Source organism: Poecilia mexicana, unplaced genomic scaffold, assembly GCF_051168715.1.
Source record: "Poecilia mexicana isolate PSO_F unplaced genomic scaffold, ASM5116871v1 scaffold_23, whole genome shotgun sequence".
Lineage (NCBI taxonomy): Eukaryota > Metazoa > Chordata > Actinopteri > Cyprinodontiformes > Poeciliidae > Poecilia > Poecilia mexicana.
Window position 1 is genome coordinate 1,266,211 of NW_028263392.1, and position 23,530 is coordinate 1,289,740.

Genomic DNA, 23,530 nt, shown 5'->3' on the forward strand with positions numbered 1-23,530 from the left:
ATGAGTCGACGTGTGCAATATACTACCATAGAAGTTTTGATATTATGTCTCTCACTCCTTATCATACTGTAAAATATCCATGAGCACAAAACAGACCAATAAAAGTAAATTATATAAAGGTTATTTTTAATTTTGATAACAGAACTTTGGCAAAATTATTCATTTTTTAGATTCATTATTACAACAAAAATGGTCTATAAATTAAATGTTTACAGTATAAAAAACAGTATATGGCTTTTGTAATAAAACAGTACATTTGATTGAATGGTATAACAATATTTTCTATGTACAACAATATAAAAAAACTGAAAATAAGCTGTTAAATTCATGATAAAAAAGAGTCTAAATGGAATGGATTTATTTACATCTGCACCTCATCTAGGTCCTATAATATTTCTCACACAGAAACAATCACATAAAACATTTTCTTTTATATATATAAAAACTTACAATTTTGTAAATACAAGCTTAGATAAATATGAAATGTTTTGCAGGAATTCATTACGTAACGGATCATTATCAGCGTAAAAACCTGATAAAAGCAGGAGTCCTGCCCACAGCCATCACTGTACAATAACACCCATGAATTTCTAGTTAATATGTCTTTTAAATTCCCTTTGGGATCAATAAAGTATTTTTAAATTTGAATTTGAGTGGTGGATGTTTGCTGTTCTGGAGCATCCAGGTGTGTGTTAACACGAATTCAAGAACACTTCACATCATAAGTGTGTGTGTTAACACGATGCCAAGACATCACTGATGACCTCAGGGAAACAACTGCTGCTGCCCATCAATCTGGGAAGAGTTATAGAGCCACGTTCAAACGTTTTCATGTGAAAGATGACTGAAAAGTGGAACAGATTTAAATTCCTCCCTAAGTGAATCTGGACTCCATGGACTTGAATTTGAATTGGGTCCGTTTTTCATTTGTTGTTGCTTGTCTGCAATACACAGATCCATGTTTGGATGTTTGACAGAAAACAAACTGCAACTTTTCATCATTGTCATCTGAATGTGAAGCCAGGAGCTAAAGCTTGACTTAAATCGGCTCAAATGGCTGAAAGACAACAGAACGGCCCAGTCAAAGTTCAAATCTAAACCTGATTGATGTTAAGCGATGGGGTATTAGGAGAAATGTGTATAAATCAGTTCCTGTAGCCATTCAGAATGATGTGAGAGACGAAAACAGTAAGAGTTGTTCCTGCTAGCGCCACCATGAGGTGAACTCCGTCTTTTCACGCTTGTGTTTTGTTAGATTTCATCATGTATTGTTAATCTGGGATTGTATTAAATTTTTTTTTACACCCAATGCAATATGGATTTACCTTTTCGTATTGATTTTACAATCATTTAAACCGTAATCTCTAAAACATATATTAATTAGGCATGATAAATAAAGCGATGTATAAAATATATAGTCTTCTTTTCTTTTTGCCGTTTCGTTTATTGATTTCGTCTTCTGTCCCGGTTAGAACTTGGTCTCTGCAGCTGGCACTGGACCCTGCAAGACAAGAGTTTCACATGTATTTTTCACATTTTGCGTCTTTATGGAGGTTTTATGTGACAAACACATAAACAGAGCTGAGCACTTTTTAAAGTTTATATGTAAGAACTAACCAACAGATTATTCCTTCACTTTTACATTTCTCTGCTTTGCCTGTAGCTCAGAGTGAGGCTTATGGTCTGCATATAGACCGAAGCATGAGCTTATAAAGACGGCATGTTTTATTTCTTTGGAGTGGTCCTTTATGTGTTTCGTCCTTGACCTACATACAGCTGAATGAAATGAAACAAGTTAAATATTTCCCAAAACTCAAACAATGAGTGCACCGAGTGGCAATGACCCGACTGTACGGGACGATTACAACAGCAGGAAGCTTCAGCTGGAAAAAAATAAAAATAAAAAATCAGCTTACATTTTTATCTCTGCTCCTCAGATTGCCACTCGGATGGTGGACCGTCACTGTTGTCAGTATCTGTAGGGAAACATGAACACATTCAGGTTTTGTACATTTTGATTGTGCAGGTGGAACCAATCATGCTGGATAAAAATACAAATATTTCTCGCTTTTCGTTTCTGACATAAGACATATCCAGTTCAATCTGGAAAGACTCAGACGAGAACAAGAAACAATTAAAAGATTTAATGACAGCAATGAATAACAGTTCTTTGGCGCTCGGGCCCCGGCAGCTGATTTGAGCTGAGATTTGATGTGAACTCGATGAACATCCCGATAACTGATTAGGGATGCTCTCCCCCGGGGCCCGACACTGGTGGTGGTGGTCAGGAAGGGTTCCATCCTGGAGAACCGAAGGATGAGGGTGGAGATGGGGAGGTGGTGGGTTGAACGCAGCTGGGAAGCGTCTGACGGTTTGGGTGTGGATCCTCTTATGAAGAGCCTGATTGCTGATTGAACGTGCAGGGTGAGGTCCAGGCTGAGGACGGGGATGAGCATGACGTCAATGGGTGAACGGAGGGGGCGGAGTCTTCCAGCTTGAACCTCTGCTAAAGCTCCATTTTTAGATCAGTTGGGATTACTGCAGTTAGTTTTATTTGCTAAATTCTGCCTTCAAATTAGACGTTTGTAGTTTGTCCTGTGGATGTGAGCATCCTGCTTCCTTGTGTGACATCACAGGGAAGTGGAAAGAAAGCAGGAAGAGAATTATGGGCTTCCTCCAAAATTGTGGGCTTCCTTCCTGACCAGCATTTTGCTGGTCAGGAAAGAGACGGGTTCTGTCACCCAGAGGTGAAAGTGTTTGGGTGTAGAAGGCTGGCCCAGGAAGTTAAAGTTGCTTCCAAATAGACATTAATCCTCAGTATAACAGCAGATTAGTTATGAGCGACGTCAGAACAGCAAAGTGTAGATTTTAGTTCTAGAACTTCAAATAAGATCTAGACAAGTTTATGGATTCATGCCTGAAACGTTTAATCTAAGACATACAGTTAATGCAATTCAATATAAATACTAAACTTCAGAGTTTGAAGAATGTAAGAAAGAAAAAGAAAAGAAAAATTGCAACATTTGTTTAGCATATAGAGTGCTGTTGGTGATCCTAACTGAGCTAAAACAGGAAGCGTTTAGTCTGATTTAATGTCAGACAACTAGAAAACGGTTGCCAGTCGTGATGTGATCTAATGAGGAGGTTTTTAACCTTATCCCGGACTGCTTTCCTTTCTGTCGTCTCTGGATGTTTCTCCAAAATGTGCAGCATGGCGTCGTGCAGCGTTAGGAAGAACATGGAGGGCTGAACCTCCTCATCAAAGAAGCAACACTTGTGGAGTTTCTCCAGGATGTACGCTATGGATCAGAAGAAATGAGAGTTACATCAAAACTTCCTGTTTCTGTTGATGTGAGAGCTTTAGTTTATGTCTTTTCAAAATCAGTTAGTTTTAGTCTTGGTGTGATGCTTTAAACTCAACTTCCAATATTCGTACTGGACTGTCAACTTAAATGCAAATGAAAGACGACACTGGAAGTCTACAATTTTTGCTCATTCTTCTTGGTAAAACAACCCAACTCAGTCAGATTGGATGGAGAGAATCTGTAGAAATCTATTTTCAGATTCTCATTCAGATTTACATCTGGACTTTGACTGGGCCATTCTAACACATCTAAACCATTCTGATGTAGCTCTGGCAGTCTGTTAGGGTCATAGTTCTGCTGAAAGGTGAACTTTGACCTGGTATCAAGTCTTTTGCTGTCTCTTTTCTTGTGTTTTTTCGATTGATGAACCAGAGAAAATGGACATTTTAAAGATGAAGCTGCTAACGGTGTTGGAACTTGTCGGAACCGGAGTTTCACACTTACGATCACAAGCTACGATGTAGACCTCAACTTCAACACGGACCAGTTCTTTCAGCAACTGCAAAGGAAACGGAGGAGATGAAGGTGGTAGGGGAAAAGGTGGGAGCGATAAGAAGATATTCAGATCACTGGAAACAGAATCCCTCACGGTTTTGAGTCCCTTCAGTCCAGATATGTCCAGAAAGGAGACAGCAGCGAAGTCCAGCACCAGGCTGTGGATGTCCACCCTGGGAACCACCATGTTGGCAGGAAGCTCGGCGTTCCAGTCGATGCGGATGGGAAGGTCCTTGAAGTCGATGGGCTTGTCCAGCTCCTCGTTGTCGCTGTCTTCTAACGGGTCCACCAGGGAGCCGTTTGTTGTGTTCAAGAACCCTTTCTGCAGCAGGAAAACATAGATTTATTTTTAATCAGGGAGATTTTAAACATTTTAAATGGCAGATAGATTCCTTCTTACTGGGCTCTTTACTGGTAGCTATGTTGCCAAATGCAAATCCACAATGTTTTTAAGGCATTTTTGTCATAGTGGAATAACAAGACAGTTAAAATGTCACCAGGATGTTTTCTACATACAGTGGACCTCCATCTATTGACAGTTCAGTATTCATGGATTTTTTTGTGGAACGTAATTCATTCATTCATGGGAAACCTGCCAATCCAAAAACTTTTTGTAGCATTTCTAGAAAAAATGCTATTCGGCGCATTATTGACTGGTATTTACATGCAAATGAAGGATGGAACGATGGAAATGTCTTTGGGATGTTATTCTGAATGTTCTCATGTTGCAGATTACTGACTGCATTTTCAATAATCGTTAGTCTGTGTACCTGATTTTTTTTACAGTGCAAACTACAAACCAAAGTAAAACAAAGTATCGTTCAAAGTGATATTAAATGTCCATGTCAGACACACTCAGTGTCCTCATCTTTCACAAATGTACAATGTGAATAATATGAATAGTTTGAAATGTAACCAAAGAGTCTGTTAATGACCATTCAGTGCTGGATTCAACAATGTTATTACAGAAACATTGTTTTAGTTTATGTCAATATGGGGAATGATGTCTGTTTGACTTCTGCATATTTCATTAATTATTAAAGTCAAGTTAAACAGTCTTAACTTGACTTTAATCACACTTCCTGGTCTTGGATGCTCTGGAAGAGCAAAATAAGGGATTATCGACAATCCACCTTTTGTTTTTTTATGGGTTACTGGCACAGAAAGAGGAAGATAATTCCAATCAGACCATCGTAAATCTTTATCTATACAACACAAAAGCACGAGAACTGTCAGGATCACAGGCTTGTTTGTGTCCCATCACACCGTTTAATCTTGATAGAAGGAAATAAATCTGTCACTGTTTACTAGAAAGCATATCTGCACTCGGTTCGATTGGGGTTTTTCCAAATGAGGGTGATTCGTTTTATATGGAAGTCAGATTTGTTTACATGCCAGCAATTATGAATAATTCTCTGCTTTTTCCTACATTATCAGTTGCTTATATCATGTAGATCAAATTTATTGGTTTCTGTTGAATTGTCTCTACCGCCACAACATTTACGCACAAGTTATGCTATGCTATATATAGTTTTAATTTGTTTTTACTGTATTTCTTATTTTTATGTATGAAATTGGATGAATGTTTGTATCTTGTGGTGTTTATTTTATGTGATTACGGATGGAAATGAACATTTAGCTGAATCTGGCATATTTACCACAACTAACATGCACTGCTCCATTTAAATAAAATCAATCAGTTCGTTGTATAAGTTTTAACATGAGCATGGTTGAACAAGTTGTCATAATATGTCAAACATATTCTATACATTCCAATTAGACTTTTTTTTCTAAAACTGTCCTAAACTGGTACAATGTCCCAAGTCCTACAGTGCTGTCTTTTCCTTTCTGCAACACAATGACATGGTCTGTTAACAAATTACAGTGTTTTTTTTTTCCCTTTATGCTATTTGTACAAACTATTTCAAGATGCATTTCCTATTTTGCAAATGATGAGAATTTGATAAATGCACCAAAGCGACAGGCTGGGTGTGTTTCACTGTTGAAAATTCACAGTTATATCAAAGCAAGACAAGGTGGCGATATCAGTGCAGATGCTGAGTTGCTCAACCTTTTGTTGTGCTGTGGAACGGTTTATCTGAGTGAAAGTCTCGTGCTGTTATTGCTAGGCCTGTCACGATAACAAATTTTGCTGGACGATTAATTGTCTAAAAAAATATTGCAATAAACAATAATATTGTTTAAAAATCTTTTGACACTGATTTAATGGAAATGACTAATAATGCATAGATTTTCTGCCATAGATAGATACACTTTATTTTCAAAAGAACACATAACACTGGAACTGATAAACTAAATCAGTTCCAGTGTTAATGGATTCTCAGTCTCCATTAACAAAAACCATACTTGAATGAAAAAACTAAACAACATAAAGCCAAAGTGGAAATAAATACTGCATTCAACCAAAAGAGTGCAGATTATGAAGTCTGTATACTATATTGCCCTTCAGTAATCACTAGATTAAAATAAAGAAGACGGGCACATACCTAATGCAGTACTACACGATTTTTTGCCCCTATTTTCCCCTTACGAGATCGTTGCCCGATCTAAGATTGTTGCTGGTGATTTCCTAACCGATCATCCTGCAGTGTGTGGTGTGTTACGGTAGAGTAGATCGTCGTGGCCGCTCCGATCTAAATCAGGGGTTTTCCCCGACAGGGAGCTTAACGCAGCCTGCTGAATGTGACAGGTAGCCAATCAGAAAGAGCGGATTCTCCTCAGTGCTTTCTGAGGGGAAATAACGAGGGGAATCCCAAACAGCTGACACGGCGCAACCCAAAATCCAGCGGAAACAACATTATGTGGAAACAACATTAATATTTATTCAACATTTCGTGCAAAAATTATAGAAATGACCAAGAGAGAAGTTGGAGCCAAATAGCTACCGCAGTTTATAAACCCGGTAACTTTTCAGCTGTTCTTCGTTAACGTGGCATAAATAGGTTATAATGATTTTCATTCAGTCAGGACTTTACGCTGACTCTAGCCACATGCATCACAGGTAGATTCTAGTAAAGCATTGATTAATGTCTGACTTTAAAATTACAAGTCAGACATTAAATGGACTTGTAGCCATTATTTTTGTGCCCATGTGGCTGGACACCACACGGCACGATCGAACCGGATTGAACCGTTATACCTAGGATTTCTGTCGGCTAATGTGTCTCTCAGGTTTTCAAAATGGGCCCACAACTCGTGTAGTGTGCGCTGGACATTACACAAAGGAAATGAGGATGGGAGGTTCAGTGGAGAGCACCGGACGGAGTTGAGCCTTTTTTCATTCAGTGTCATCAACAGAAAGAAAAAAGGCAGGAAGAGACGATAAAGCCGATAATTAAACTGAGGTCGATAGGTTTAGTTTATTGTGCGATTAATTGATTTATCGTTTATCGCGCCAGGCCTAGTTGTCGCTGAACAAATAATACTCACCGATGTCCACTGGAGGTCACCTTTCTTCAGAAGTTTCCGGATTCTACTTAGAGCTTTGTTCCTTTTTTTCAACACTCTCAGAGGATTGAAGCCAAGCTGAAAACAAAAGGATCAAATTTATAAGATAAATGTCCATGTATCTTTTTAAGAAAGCGTGTATGCTGTGGTGAAACTTACAGCTTCCACTAGCTTGTTCCTAAAGAAGTCCATGTTGGCGAAGAAGATTGGGGACGGGATTCTGAAAATCTTCACCCCCTCTGGTTCATTCATCTGTGGAACATCAGGATCACCAAGCATAAGTTATTGTAAATGTGTGGTAGAGTATACAGACACCCAATGACCAGAAGACAGGCAGCGTTGTGCAATAGCTTCCATGCCCTTTGAAATTTAATGCATTTTGTCACGTCAAAACCACAAAGCAATGTAGCTCACATGGATTTTAACTGACAGACACAAAGTTGTGTTTAATTCTAACGTACAAAGAAAATGATACAAATAATATCTTTTTGGTTGTAAAATGTAACATAGCTAAAGTTTAAAGTTTTGTGTCAAAATCTCATGCTACTTATAGCTTGCTGCATGATAGATATAAAGAAGGCTAAAGGTGGCTAACTTACAGAGATGTAGTCCTTCCTGTCTTTGTAAATTTCTGTCCCCTCAATGTTGGCTAGCACACTGCAGCGAGGGCTGGAAAAAAAAGAAACGCAATAAAAGTTTAACATTGGTACTTTCTAAATCTGGTAGCTATCAACTGTGTATTGAGAGTGCTAGGATAACTGCTTCACTTGCTATGTTACATACTCAAAACCTTAATTGTTCTTGCTTATACCAGTTTTGACATGATTGGGAAACACTGGGCTCAAGTCTGCCAAAACCGCCATCTCACTACCTGTATGTTAGCATGCTTTGTGTTAGCATGCTAAAATAAAAGAAACTCTTGGAAATCCACGGATACCTGGGATTAACAGCTGGTAGGCTGGAATTTCTACAACAGGCTAACTTAGTGGCGTCATCGTAATATTTATTTGTCATTTGTAATTTAGAGTTTTTGTTACATCAGGAATTAGACCCTGGCAAGATACTAACAACTGAACCCGTAGGACGACGCAGATCAACTCCACACCAAGACCAACAGCCAATCCAAGATCCAGCCCCAGCAGGATGGCCGCTCCGCAGGTGACCATCCACACCACCTATACATGCCAAGAAGAAGTACTTGTTTTTGTTAACTGATCTTTATTAACTCAGTTGGTAAGACTGTGAACATTTTTCCTGAAATAACTCAATTGTTTGATATCTTACACAATCTGGCCTGTCTCTCCTCCACAGGTAAGGAATTTCATTGAACTGCATCAGCATGCCCTTCAGGTTGATGATGACCACGGCACCCAGTACAGACTGTCAAAACGCCGGGACAAGAGTTCCTTTCAGAGACCTGATTCTTTGGCAGTGTCTCAGTTTTAGCAGACTGTAGTTCTCTTACCTTTGGTAAAGGCTCGAGAAGATATCCAATAGCCAAAGTGACAATCATCACTATAACAGCTGATAGTAAACCAGCAATCTGAAAAAAATGCAGAAAAACCATCAGACTGGGAAATCCACATGACTAAAACAATCAGAAGCATATTTGTAAGGATTTGTAAATTATTTCAAGTGTCTTAAGTGACATAAATATTTCTTTAAAGGAGAAAATATCATATTCAAGCAACAGAAAAACAAAAAGCCTTGGAAGAATGCAAAGGATATTAATCCCAGCAGGTCTTTACATTGATTTTCAATGTGGATATGGCAATTCTAAAACATGATGTAGCCATGACTACCATATGTTTACATTGAGTCCATATCGACACTGTCTTGAAGCCTGTCACCATTTTTAATTGAAATATGTCAAATTGATTCCCCCGGATTATGAAAAATTGGATTATTATATCTAATGGAAACAACAATCATAAACTAATAGATCAGGTCACAACACTGCTGATGTCATGGCAACAACAGTCAGCAGTGAGACCACGAGACAGACGTAAATGTTGAAATGTATTCTTTTACAGACAATTAGCTAGAGAAGAAATATTTTTCCTCTATCAGTTGTGTAGCGTTGTCTTTATGTGACTTTGAAGGCTAAATAATACCTTATTGTGAGAGAAGTAAATGCAGATAGATGTGTAGAGTGTCCTTGGAATAGTATTTATACAACTAGATTACTATATTGCAGTTAAAGGCCTAAAAGTAAAACATGCACTGATTATGTGGAAAAAATGAGACTTTCACAAACAGAGTTCTGTTTTGGAGACGCAAGAGGGCTGTATAGTTGTACTTAAATCCACTCTATCAGGTTGTCTAAAATAAACCCCTTTATCAACTGCAATAAATATTAATCAGTACAACTGCTCATTTTACCTGAGTTTTTCCCCCTGTACTTTCTTGTACCGCACTCCTGGAAAGCGCTGTACTTGCTGCGAAGGCCTTGAAGGACGCTCCAAAGATATTGCTAACTCCAAAGGCGATCAGCTCCTGCAGCCAGGGCCGAGAGAAATCGTGCCTTGGTACGGAGATACACATCACAAGCATACTGGACCGTTTATCTAGTCAGTGTTGCAGCATACCTGGTTTCCATCTATTGTGTAATCATGTTTTATAGAATAGACTTTTGCCACAGAGAAGGCCACAGCAAAACCCACTATAGCCATTGGGAAAGCTTCCATTGCCGTGTGCTGGAAGACCTGAAGGTTTGGGGCGACTGGAGGCTCGTATCTGAAGCAGCACACAACCCGTCAGACAAATGTAATCCATATACTATTAGTATTAAAACAAAAACACTTGCCTACAAAGTATTCTGCCATGTTTTAGCCAATCAAAGTAAATCCAAGATAGAACAAATTCTACTCACCCTAGGGGAATTTTTCCAACAACGTCAATGCCATATCTGGTCCGGAAGTCAAAAGCATAAGAAACTCCACAAGTAATAACAGTCTAGGGAGAACACAGGGAAGATGGGGGTCAAAACTAGACGATACTCATAATTGGTGTTATTAGATTTATAATAATACAGTTAATAATCCTTTATTTGTTCCCCCACTTAGGGACAAATAAAGCTGTCTAATTATGTCTTAATTAGACGCATAATTAAGCACATTAAGGACATTGTAATACCTCTCATGAGGTATTACAATGTCCAATTGTAATACCTCATCAGAAACCTTGTGACCTTATGTCACTTTAAAAGGTATTTACAGCTATAAAATTAATCCCAACCTAAACCTGTGCTATCACTGCGTCTGTCAGATAAGAAAACAGTTAAAACTATGAAAGATGTTTCACAACGATTGCTCACCATGATAACCTCTATCGGGATGGGAACAGGCAGTTTAGATTTGTATCTGTCATTTAGCTCTTTCACAAGAAACACCGTCACCATGATCACAAGGGAGATCACAATGTCACACACGTTGCTGGACGTGATCTTCTTGAAGATAATCTCAAGAGTCTGAAAAACACAGCCGGAGTTTAAGGGATAAACCGCCTCGTCGTTCCCTTTCCAGCGTTAAGGTGAGAAAAGGACTGAACAATTTGTAATTACATATATAAGGGAGAGGGGTCCACTGATGCCAGGAACCTGGAGCCCCAACACAAACTTTAACTGAGACACAAGGATATGGATGGCAGCAGCTGTGGTGAACCCGGAGACCAGGGTGTCAGACAGGTACATGACCACGAAGCCCACCTGTAGGATTCCCATTGCCAGCTGGAAAACAAAGAGAAATCCATTTGAATTTGCTTAGGACATTAAAGATGTTAGAAATATTCTGAATGTCTCATTTTCCACATTTCACCACACAACTTTAATTTTAAGGCATGTCTCTATACAGAACAAACTGAATTACAGGTGCTGGTCATAAAATTAGAATATTGTGATAAAGTTCATTATTTTCCATAATGTCATGATAAAAATTAAATTGTCATATATTTTAGACTCATTGCACACCAACTGAAATATTTCAGGTCTTTTATTGTTTTAATTTTGATGATTTTGGCAAACAGCTCATGAAAACCCAAAATCCCTGTCTCAAAAAATTAGAATATTATGAAAAGGTTCTCTGAACGAGCAATAAAAATAATCATCTGAATCAACAAAGTAACTCTAAACACCTGAAAAAGATTCCTGAGGCCTTTAAAAACTCCCAGCCTGGTTCATTACTCAAAACCGCAATCATGGGTCAGACTGCTGACCTGACTGCTGTCCAGAAGGCCATCACTGACATCCTCAAGCAAGAGGGTGAGAAACGGAAAGAAATTTCTGAACGAATCGGCTGTTTGCAGAGTGTTATATCAAGGCACCTCAGTGGGAAGTCAGTAGGAAGGAAAACGTGTGGCAGAAAACGCTGCACAATGAGAAGAGGTGACCGGACCCTGAGGAAGATTGTGGAGAAGGGCCGATTCCAGACCAAATTAAATTTTCATCTCCATAAAACTTTTCAGCAGATGGAAGCATGAAGTGCTCCAAAATCTTCTGATAGCTGCTGCATTGATCCTGCCCTTGATAAAACCCAGTGGACCAACACCAGCAGCTGACATGGCACCCAGACCATCACTGACTGTGGGTACTTGACACTGGACTTCTGGCATTTTGGCATTTCCTTCTCCCCAGTCTTCCTCCAGAGTCTGGCACTTTGATTTCCGAATGACATGCAAAGTTTGCTTTCATCCGAAAAAAGTACTTTGGACCACTGAACAACAGTGGTCCAAAGTGCTGCTTCTCTGTAGCCCAGGTCAGGCGCTTCTGCCGCTGTTTCTGGTTCAAAAGTGGCTTGACCTTTGACCTGGGGAATGCGGCACCTGTAGCCCATTTCCTGCACACGCCTGTGCACAGTGGCTCTGGATGTTTCTACTCGAGACTCAGTCCACTGCTTCCCCCAAGGTCTGGAATCGGCCCTTCTCCACAATCTTCCTCAGGGTCCGGTCACCTCTTCTCGTTGTGTAGCGTTTTCTGCCACACTTTTTCCTTCCTACTGACTCCCCACTGAGGTGCCTTGATATAACACTCTGCAAACAGCCGATTCGTTCAGAAATTTCTTTCCGTTTCTCACCCTCTTGCTTGAGGATGTCAGTGATGGCCTTCTGGACAGCAGTCAGGTCAGCAGTCTGACCCATGACTGCGGTTTTGAGTAATGAACCAGGCTGGGAGTTTTTAAAGGCCTCAGGAATCTTTTTCAGGTGTTTAGAGTTACTTTGTTGATTCAGATGATTATTTTTATTGCTCGTTCAGAGAACCTTTTCATAATATTCTAATTTTTTGAGACAGGGATTTTGGGTTTTCATGAGCTGTTTGCCAAAATCATCAAAATTAAAACAATAAAAGACCTGAAATATTTCAGTTGGTGTGCAATGAGTCTAAAATATATGACAATTTAATTTTTATCATGACATTATGGAAAATAATGAACTTTATCACAATATTCTAATTTTATGACCAGCACCTGTATATACACAAATTCATTCTGTTAAAAAATTATATGAGTTCATGTTTACTTGCTCATACAGTTACTAAAGTGTTCATAGTGCACGGAACTTTAAAGGAGCAGTACTGTGTATTTTCCTGACAGTGCCATTTTATGAAATTTTGCCTCTCTTTAAAATATTCTGCTCTTATCTGAAGAACCCATTGAAATTGTAGCCCTGGTTTGACATATTATGGACTGGTTCTACAGCTCATCCGCTTCAAGATTCGACTTGAAGGTGTGAAGCACTTTCTACTGCCTTGTTGCTGAAATGTGCCACACACATAAATTTAGCTTGACCTGTTAAGTCCATTACAGATTTGGCCACTGTCACCTTGTTCTCCTTAACCATTGACATCAACATGGCATTTTTACAGCTGCTTATTCAATATTTTCCAGTTTCAGACTATTGTCTGTAAAACTAAGAGATGACTGTGCCTACAAACACCAGCAGATCTGCAGCACCGGCACATCATTGCCAACATAAGTAACCTTTGGCAGAGACTCGAGGTCAACTGGTTAATTACACAAGTACCTTTCTCAGTGTAGCTAAGCCATGCTAATCCATTCAAGGCAACAGAGAGTTTCATGGATAGTTACCATGGGCGTGTGAGATACGGCTGAGGTCACATGAACATTTAACTTTCATTTGCCACTGTGGCTGCCCATCATCAGCTCTTATCAAGATGAGCTCAGTAGCTTCTTTCAGCAGAGACAAGTCCTCTTGCCAAGTCTGAATGGCATCTCGTTTCTGGTGCAATAAACGTGTTGGGAAATAAAACAACAACCTTGGTTTGGATGTATTTACTGACTAAAACGTGGCTGTAGAACATTGTGTCTTTTCTGTCTGTTATTTTCCATTGTCAGTAGATACTGACGTAATGAACTGAAAGGTTAAAAAGCTTTCCGACCTGCATGATGCCAACGAGGAAGGTCAGAGAGGAGGCCACCAACACTCTCTGCTCGTCTACCGTCAGACCAGAAAATCCTGTGATGTTGGCAGCTGGCCCTTCGTCTGGGATGAGTCTAGTCACCACCGAGCCAATCATCAGACACATGACTGGAAAAGGACCTGCAGAATAGAAAGGTTGTGAAGTGTATAGTTTAATTACTTGAGTGTTCGCCTTGAGATGACATATAAAGACTTATTTGTACCTGGCCTGGCCCAAGCAGGCGGCCTGTTCATCAGCTCCCGCTAGATCCTAACCTTTCTGTTTCTCTCTTTATGCTTCTGAAGTTTGGTTCTTTTGTTGTAGCCGTTTTAGGCTGTACCCAGAATGGAACTGATAGGTTTGTGGATGACCTTGATTTCTTTTTTTTTTTTTCTGTCAAAATTTTCCCAAAGATCAACTGCTCCAACACCATTGTTCAACTTTGCCAACTATCATCAGGAAGAAGGCAAAGACTCATCGTCCTGAAGGACTGGAACTTTGGGTGCTTAACTTTCACATATTTTAATCATCTCTGGTCCGCTTGGCGTTGGAACAGCGCTGGAATCCACTTCAATCAAACCAAATTCTAAAAACAAGGTTTTAGGTGGACCAGAGTCCACTTTTTTGGGCAGCATGAGAGCTCGATTTTGCGTTCAAACCTCCCCAAATGAACCGGACTTTCTGGGTAAACAAACTAGAGTTGGATTAAAGCAGGCTAAACAGAGCTGGTGTGAATGCAACCTTAAACAGAGCAGCAATAAAAGACAAAATTCTAAATTATATTTTTGGAGTACATCATCCCATTTCAAGGAAATGTTCCAGTGATCAGAAGCTAGAGGACCAACTGCTGCAGAACATCAGAGTCTGAAACCTTTTCAAAATCTCAGGCTGTGGGAGATAAATCTGAGATCATCTGGTCTTCATCAGATGACCTCTAGGGACATCTGATGAAGACCACTGCATTTTATTTTGTCCCAGGTCAACTAATTGGTTTTTGGGTGGAGTCTTTAGTCCTTTAGATATTATTAGAACACTATGGCATTCTAGAAATGGTTAATTATTTTCACAACTCATCAAAAATACTTAACTAATAGGAGAAATAAATGGTTTCTTTGAGAGTACAAAGTAGAGAACTCAGTTTTTCACAGACAGATTGTTTGCTGAATGTCAGCCTTACCCACTGAGATGTGTCTAGAGGTGCCCAAGAAAAAGTAGGGGATGATTGGAAAGAAGGTAGCAAAGAGTCCATACCAGGGAGGCAGAGAGGCCAGCAAGCAGTAGGCAAGACCTGCAACACAACAACGACAAACGTTAACAGAGTCACGGTACGTTGGTAATGTCTTTTAGTCAAAGCAGGTTACGTTTATTTTAAAGGCTCATTAGAAACGACAGCTGGTGATCAGGAAGAGAAGTAGAAACCTTTGTTTGAAAAGAGACAAATAGTTGTGTGTATTACAACAGCATAACATCAGGATCATCAACATTCCTTAGATTAAGACAACCAGCCGTTGTCCATTCAGAGATGTGACGTACATAGATAAGCAGCGTGGCTGAACATTTACCAATCCACTTCTGGGTATGTATGTTGCGTGTGCACATTCAGAGGAAAATTAATTACCAAAGGAAGCATTTTCACTGATGCACATTTTACGTTAACGAGTAGCAAGATCCCATCAGCCGTCAGTCTGGACCGTTTCACCTGCTGTTATCCAATCAGGATGAAGTCGTCTTCTGCTGCGTTTGTTTGGGACTCGGTGAACACGCCGTTGAGTCTTACCTTGCAAGACAGCCACCAGTCCTGTGCTGACACCAGACACGATGTCACTGAGCAGCCACTCTTTGATTCTGTAGATTTTCATCCAGCCTATGATCGGCAGCAGAGAGAGAGCTGCGTTCTTGGCCCGTTTGGCATCACATCTGAGGCCGGGCGAAACAGAAACACAGGCAAGACATTATAAAGTATAAAGACTTTATAATTGTATATGTAGGGTAATTCATCCCTACATCAATTGTCTTTACATATTTAGATTGCTATTAGCCAAGTGAAGAACGGTGCCTGTTTTTCTTCACACACGCTTGGAATTCTAGATGTCAGTCAATTAGACCACAGAATTTTGTTTCTCTTGGTGTGATAAGGAACTTTTTGGTTAAATTCAGTTATCTGTAAAAGCCTGATCAATATGAGGAATGGTTGACCTGGGTGGAAAAGAAAGGCAGAAAATATCCCATTATGGGATATTTTGGACAAAATTGCACTTTAATTGGTTTTAGATTAAGTCTGTTACACAATACGGCAAAAATAAAGATGTGATAACTTTCTCGTCTATACCAGATGAACATTTCAACAGCTTTAAGTTTTCAGAATCTCACATAAATTTATTTAACTATTACGAATGGATATAATGTGGAACAGATTTGTTGTTTCAAACCAAATAATGATAAATTATTTATTATTTAACTAGAGTAAAAGAAAGTTTTAAAAAAATCAAGTAAATCTTGATCTGCTTTACGGAAAAAACATGAAATATAATGGGCCGTTTTTAATTGCCAAAACATCTTTAGATTTAAATCTATTCTGAACAATTTTTATCTTTTATAATTTGTTTTGAGAAGCTAATGTTGGGGACTGTCAGTGGAAAATTACTCCTACGAGACAATAAACTGGGACAGGTTTGTTCATCTTCTGATCTATGACTTTGCGATTAAATATTTACTTTTCCTACATTTCCAATATAGAACCGGAATACGCTTTATTGTTCCACAGTGGGGAAATTGATGTCAGACGGTGAACCCTGACTGAATATAAAATGTGTGATGTTTAGAATGTGGAGTGCTGCCTGGGAGCCTGGCTGGATGGTTGAAGTAAGAAACTCAACTGTAACTGCTTTCTAAAAGCCAAACAAGGTTTAAAGGCTCTACAGGTGCTGGTCATAAAATTAGAATATTGTGATAAAGTTCATTATTTTCCATAATGTCATGATAAAAATTAAATTGTCATATATTTTAGACTCATTGCACACCAACTGAAATATTTCAGGTCTTTTATTGTTTTAATTTTGATGATTTTGGCAAACAGCTCATGAAAACCCAAAATCCCTGTCTCAAAAAATTAGAATATTATGAAAAGGTTCTCTGAACGAGCAATAAAAATAATCATCTGAATCAACAAAGTAACTCTAAACACCTGAAAAAGATTCCTGAGGCCTTTAAAAACTCCCAGCCTGGTTCATTACTCAAAACCGCAATCATGGGTCAGACTGCTGACCTGACTGCTGTCCAGAAGGCCATCACTGACATCCTCAAGCAAGAGGGTGAGAAACGGAAAGAAATTTCTGAACGAATCGGCTGTTTGCAGAGTGTTATATCAAGGCACCTCAGTGGGAAGTCAGTAGGAAGGAAAACGTGTGGCAGAAAACGCTGCACAATGAGAAGAGGTGACCGGACCCTGAGGAAGATTGTGGAGAAGGGCCGATTCCAGACCAAATTAAATTTTCATCTCCATAAAACTTTTCAGCAGATGGAAGCATGAAGTGCTCCAAAATCTTCTGATAGCTGCTGCATTGATCCTGCCCTTGATAAAACCCAGTGGACCAACACCAGCAGCTGACATGGCACCCAGACCATCACTGACTGTGGGTACTTGACACTGGACTTCTGGCATTTTGGCATTTCCTTCTCCCCAGTCTTCCTCCAGAGTCTGGCACTTTGATTTCCGAATGACATGCAAAGTTTGCTTTCATCCGAAAAAAGTACTTTGGACCACTGAACAACAGTGGTCCAAAGTGCTGCTTCTCTGTAGCCCAGGTCAGGCGCTTCTGCCGCTGTTTCTGGTTCAAAAGTGGCTTGACCTTTGACCTGGGGAATGCGGCACCTGTAGCCCATTTCCTGCACACGCCTGTGCACAGTGGCTCTGGATGTTTCTACTCGAGACTCAGTCCACTGCTTCCCCCAAGGTCTGGAATCGGCCCTTCTCCACAATCTTCCTCAGGGTCCGGTCACCTCTTCTCGTTGTGTAGCGTTTTCTGCCACACTTTTTCCTTCCTACTGACTCCCCACTGAGGTGCCTTGATATAACACTCTGCAAACAGCCGATTCGTTCAGAAATTTCTTTCCGTTTCTCACCCTCTTGCTTGAGGATGTCAGTGATGGCCTTCTGGACAGCAGTCAGGTCAGCAGTCTGACCCATGACTGCGGTTTTGAGTAATGAACCAGGCTGGGAGTTTTTAAAGGCCTCAGGAATCTTTTTCAGGTGTTTAGAGTTACTTTGTTGATTCAGATGATTATTTTTATTGCTCGTTCAGAGAACCTTTTCATAATATTCTAATTTTTTGAGACAGGGATTTTGGGTTTTCATGAGCTGTTTGCCAAAATCATCAAAATTAAAACAATAAAAGACCTGAAATATTTCAGTTGGTGTGCAATGAGTCTAAAATATATGACAATTTAATTTTTATCATGACATTATGGAAAATAATGAACTTTATCACAATATTCTAATTTTATGACCAGCACCTGTACATACGAGCAGATGTTCAGGGGATTTAGGACTTAAGCATTGTAAACCCTGACCTGAACAAAGACCTCGGTTTAAAACGTAAAAGTCAAGCTGAAGTTCAACAAAGTGACAGTAAAACTTGCTCACTTTGTCTTCTTCAGCAACAAATTTTTCCACAGTTCATTTATTTAAGTCCAGCCTAACCGAATGCTCAAGCTCTCAAGTTAGTCTAGAGGTAGGGTGAGTCAGAAATGATGAAAATCCAATGTTAAAGTTGCAATCCAGATTTAAGTGAAACTGTATTTACTTTGTATAATTTGCCGCCTACACAAAGATTATGAAATTGTTTTTCAATTATCTTTGGTTACTTTTCCTGAAAAAGTTTATTTTATCAAAATATGTCTTTCAAAAATTAAGCATCCAAGTCTTTGATGACATCACACAAGGGACCTGATTGGAGCTCTTTGAAATTCTCACACTTGTTTTTCTTCTTGTTCTTTGCGGCATGCTTCTGATTAAATTCATCCTTCTTGTGACAGAACTTGTGTTCTGTCCAGGTTATTTACTAATGGTAGCTAATTGGCTCTATTTTATTTTTTTTTGCCTTTTGTGATGTCATCAACTCAAATGATCACAAAGCCATTTACTAAATTTGAGATTTTTAAAAACGTGACAGTTTGTGAACTCCTGAAGTGGAAATTCATACATCAGTATCCAGCTGTGCCTTTGTTGACTGTCTACATTTGATAATAATAATAAAAAAAGTTTCTTTAAGACCAAAGGTGTGTGTATTCCGTACCTGAAGTACTGCTTGACATGGTCCAGGGCTGTCTTGTGATGCCTGTAGACCTTCTTGTGCTCCTCGTTGAATGAATCCTCAGAGTACAGCGGCCTGGCCACCACATACTGCCTGGCTCCTGCTCGCATCATGTTGCCTTTGCTGTTTGGAGGACCGCTGCTGCCCGCAATGTGACTCTAAGGCCTAATAATCACATTATGTCAGGAGGAGAAAACATGTGTTACCTTTGAACGTCACTTTTCAAAGATTAATAACAGTGAGCAGCAGAAGCTCCAGATCCTCAGATTCAGACAGAACATGAAAACCAGGCGAAGTGATTTGACAGCCTCTGTTTTAGCTCCCAATCAGAGACGAGTGCCTAGAATTGTAACTAATGCTCACTTTTTGCAGCAACTTTGTATTTATTCTGAGTCACCTTTTTTTTTTTTTTTTTTGGGGACAGAACCATGTAGTTCTTGTTACAAATGGGTCATTTGGGGTCATTTTAGTTTGTGTCATTTTAGTTGATTAAATGTAGACTATAGATGATGAAATTCACAGTAAAATCTTTTAGACTAAAATGCGAAATCTTCCCTAGAATAATCTGACTTTACCTCGTATCATCGGTCACTTTTACTGTTATAAAAAATTAGATTTAAATTCCTGCTGAAATTTTCATCTTTTTAAATAATCATTTTTGTTAGACAAGACATTTTCTTTAGTTTTAATCCTGTGTAGGTCCCAAAAAAAGACAAAAAATATATATTTTTGCTATCAAAATTCACTCTCATTTTAGCAATAAAACTTCTTAGGCTAGAATAAATTTTTAATTTCATGTGTAAATCATTTGAAAAATTGCCAAAGAACTTTATATTATTATTTTTAGTTGTTTTTTTATATAGAATAGAATAGAATTCAACTTATCATCATTCAAGCAACGAAATGTAGTTTGCATCTATCCAAAAGTGCTATACAGGGTATAAATATTCCCGTTTTATATGTAGTGGTTTATTATTCCACATACCTCATACACTCCTGAGTTGTAAGCTTTCTTGCTCTGTTGCTCTTGTTCCAGCACCCAGGGATCAACTGGGACCTCAGATGCTTCTGCCATCAATAAATGCCACCTCAGTTGCTTATCACGATTGTAATTATTAACAGCAATTATGATGAGGTCCCTGTTTCACGCAACCGCTGGACGCCTCCCTTACCCTTGACCATTGTTCCCACTGATATCTGTGAGCACAACTTTCAGTGCATTGGAGGATGTGGTCAGCACACAACATTATTGTTTTTATAAAGTAAAGTAGTTTTTTTACAGGAAGGAGCAGACACAGGAACGTTCAGGGGATTCTTCAGACACTATTAGAAATTAAGAAAAACAAAAGAGAAGAAAATATAAAAAAGTCAGAAAAGACAAAAAATATTAAATCCGACTCATCCTGCAACAGCAAAAAAAAAAATCCTACAACTGGAAAGGTGAATGAAGAATCAAAGTGTTGAGATTGGTCAGACATCCTGTGGATGATTCATTTACTGTATTCAGTCTGAAATGCAAACATTACAGTGTGTGAATGACCTCAGCTGAATGAAGTGGTGGCAGCATCTGTCACGTCTCTGCTGAGGATCCAGCACAGGTCGGGCTCTGCTTCGTGGGAAACGTGAGGGTTTTTTCTTCCTTGTTTTTTTTATTTATTTATTTTTTTTAGGAGTCAAATCTGTTTTCCTTCATGTGATTTTTCTTATCAAACGGTTGTTTAACAGTTTTAATCAGACAGTGATCGTGCACGATTTTGACTGCAATCTCAGATAAATTTCTTATCACACATGAGCAACCCTAATAAATCAGTATGGGCTGATTGCGAGTTTGTCGCGAGATAGTATTTTTAAAAATCCTCTTTTTATGTGACATGATGCTGAGTGATAAATTACAGTGAGAGGATTAATGTTTGATAGCGGTTGGAACAATGTTAACCATTTTCTACATGGCATGCTTTTATAAATAAGTGAAGACCATGAAGACCAATGGTTACAGGTCATGTAAAATTTGGTTCAACCCAAAACGCCACCGATACTAATGCAGTGTTCACTTTGACAGCAAATTTTTATTTAGTTTTAGCCTTAGTCTGTTGACTAAAATATCATTTAGTTTTAGACATAATTTAGTGATTAGAATTGTCTGATTTTTAGTCAACTAATTCTAATAAAATTTTAGTAAACTAAAATCTAGCGTCAATTTAGTCAATTCTTTTTAAAACCAGTTGGCCTGGTTTAAAAAAAAATGCAATCTGTGGCACTGCATATGGCATTCTTTGTTAAATATTTTTAACTGTAAATCAGAAATAAATACCATAGAATATATGACCATGCAAAATAACAGTTAATCCATTAAAGATAAAATTGGCTAAGAGTACTGTAATCATTTAAACTCAGGATCCAAGACAATCAACCCACAATATTCAACTTAAGGCACAACAGGAAGCTGAATCATAACATTATGTTACATTTTCAAATGTGCCTTGTATTTATCCTCACTGACACTGTTCAGCCAGGGATGTGCATTTTCCTATTCATGTCTGTATTTTTGCAAGTTTTTGCTTCTGACGACGTGATCAGGCGCCGGGCGGCCTGATAACTTCAAGTTATTAGGCAGTTTCTATTTTAGATTTTTTTTTTTTTTTTTTTTTTTTTTAATTTTGAATCTACAGGAATCAAGTCTGGATGAAATTGAACTCAGGTGTCCGAAACATGTGGTTAATAATACATTCATGATATAACAAGAGGGCAAATACTTTTTCACTGCCCTTTATGGTCTGATAAGAACAGTTTAATGTGAATGGGGTCAAAGCAGTTATTGCTTGTGAAATACCTGTCAGGCTTTTTGTCACCACATGTGACTTTCTATTTTCAAAAGATACTTATCCTGAGTGTTGAGTTCATTTGGTAAATTACTTAGATATATATTTTTAAAATTGTGCTCAATTTCAAAACCAAGAATTACTCTTATCTCATTGGCTACCTTTAACCAATAGGAGTAAATCAATGGGCAGCCCCAGAAAATATGAAAGTGGTCAGTCATCACATTGTTACATCGTCTCCAGCAAAGCCCAGATTCAACTCTGCCGGTCTGAGAAAATGTTCTTTTGGGGGTTATAAAAATCCTAACAATATTCTTCCATGAAAATTCCCTTCAATGTCCTGAGCTAGCGATGGGGGAGTTGGTTTGGCATATGTTTAGCCACTCATTCTCCATCAGCGTTATTTTTGCCTCCCTTTCCCATGTATTTTTATTATATAATGTTGATGGTTTTTATTGGCTTCTAAGCACACATATAGTCTGGACAGCCTCTTCTTATAAGATTTACCTTAATAAAGATATTAATGAGGTCCTGATCCTTTTTTCCCAATATTTTAATGTTCTTATCAAAGTGGTGCCTTTAATAAGAGGCACCATAAGTATCTGCAAGTATCTGAAAAAGTCTCGTTTGTCAAGGTCAAATTTTTCCTGCAGTTGTTGGAAACTTTCCAGATCAGTTCCAGAAGAAATCACGCACTATGATGTAATGCCTTTTCTGGTTAGTTGATTGAATTTTGAGTCAAGTTGTGCTGGTACAAAATCCCTATTGTGCTCAATCCACCTTAATAACCGAGTTTTCCTCTCTAAAAGTGGGTCAACCGAGAGCTTTTGAAACATAATGTTCACTGTGTCACGTTTTACTTGCCATGTCAGCATGACTCGACATCGGCAGAAAAAAAAACTTAGATTTTCTGATCAAATCAAACACAGGAAGCAATAAATTATATGTGTCGTGTCATGTCAGGTTTATTTGCTAACAGCTCTGAGCTGATTCTAACCAGCAGGTCTATGGAGTAGAGTGTTTGGGTTGCACCCGGAAAAACAAATCCCTAATCCTTTCAAGGGAATGCCCAGCAGTTTATTCAGCTCCTTTGATGTGTTCATTAAATTTGATGATTGAAATGATGAAAAAAGACTTACTCACAGTTTAAGAATCTATTCTTTTTGCAAACAGAGGCCATGGCAACGCTTGAGAAAACCACATACAACTACAACATGGTTCCTTCTCCTCATACTGGTTATCAGCTCAGTCAGAAACAGTTGATGACCCAAATCCTGATGAAAATTAAAAAAGAGAGATCATATTTCTCCTATTTTAGCTTTAATTGGCTCCGTGTTCAATCCAGAATAGAATTTCAGATTCTCCTTCTCACATGTGAAGCTGTTAATAATCATCTCCATCATACATCAGAGGTCTGATTGGTCCAGATGTTCCCAACAGATAGAAACTAAACTGAAAAGTTTTGAACTAATAACTGGAGCTTAATACACTGTTTAATAACTAGTATTGATTGGTACGTATGTGTACAGAGTTCAGTTTGTAAAGTGCCTCAAGGTGACATTTCTGGTGAATTGATGCTACAGAAATAAACTGAATTGAACTGAATCCAATTCACCAACATCACTCATCAAATAACAAAGAATGGTGCTAACAAGCAGA

At 38.6% G+C, this 23,530-nt stretch overlaps 1 protein-coding gene across 1 annotated transcript; it reads right to left on the reverse strand.

The window, feature by feature from the left end:
* Positions 1 to 109: 109 nt before the first annotated feature.
* Positions 110 to 19,914, reverse strand: LOC106926617 (chloride anion exchanger). The gene is made up of 20 exons (XM_088003239.1): positions 19,035 to 19,914; positions 15,518 to 15,657; positions 14,918 to 15,028; positions 13,720 to 13,880; positions 10,891 to 11,055; positions 10,645 to 10,797; positions 10,201 to 10,283; positions 9,917 to 10,064; positions 9,711 to 9,824; positions 8,794 to 8,871; positions 8,613 to 8,708; positions 8,397 to 8,503; positions 7,928 to 7,997; positions 7,488 to 7,580; positions 7,311 to 7,406; positions 3,955 to 4,182; positions 3,810 to 3,864; positions 3,154 to 3,299; positions 1,917 to 1,976; positions 110 to 1,501 (listed from the first exon to the last, which is right to left on the reverse strand). The coding sequence occupies exons 1-20, from the start codon at positions 19,163 to 19,165 to the stop codon at positions 1,469 to 1,471; spliced, it is 2,268 nt and encodes a 755-aa protein (XP_087859365.1). The 5' UTR covers positions 19,166 to 19,914; the 3' UTR covers positions 110 to 1,468.
* Positions 19,915 to 23,530: the final 3,616 nt, after the last annotated feature.

Coding starts and splice junctions, on each gene's coding strand:
- LOC106926617 (XM_088003239.1), bottom strand. CDS start 19,165: ATGATGCGAGCAGGAGCCAGGCAGTATGTGGTGGCCAGGCCGCTGTAC. Junction 8,504..8,612: donor GGAGAGACAGGCCAGATTGT/GTAAGATATCAA, acceptor TGGCATGTATAG/GTGGTGTGGATGGTCACCTG. Junction 7,998..8,396: donor GTCGTCCTACGGGTTCAGTT/GTTAGTATCTTG, acceptor TTTTTTTTCCAG/CCCTCGCTGCAGTGTGCTAG.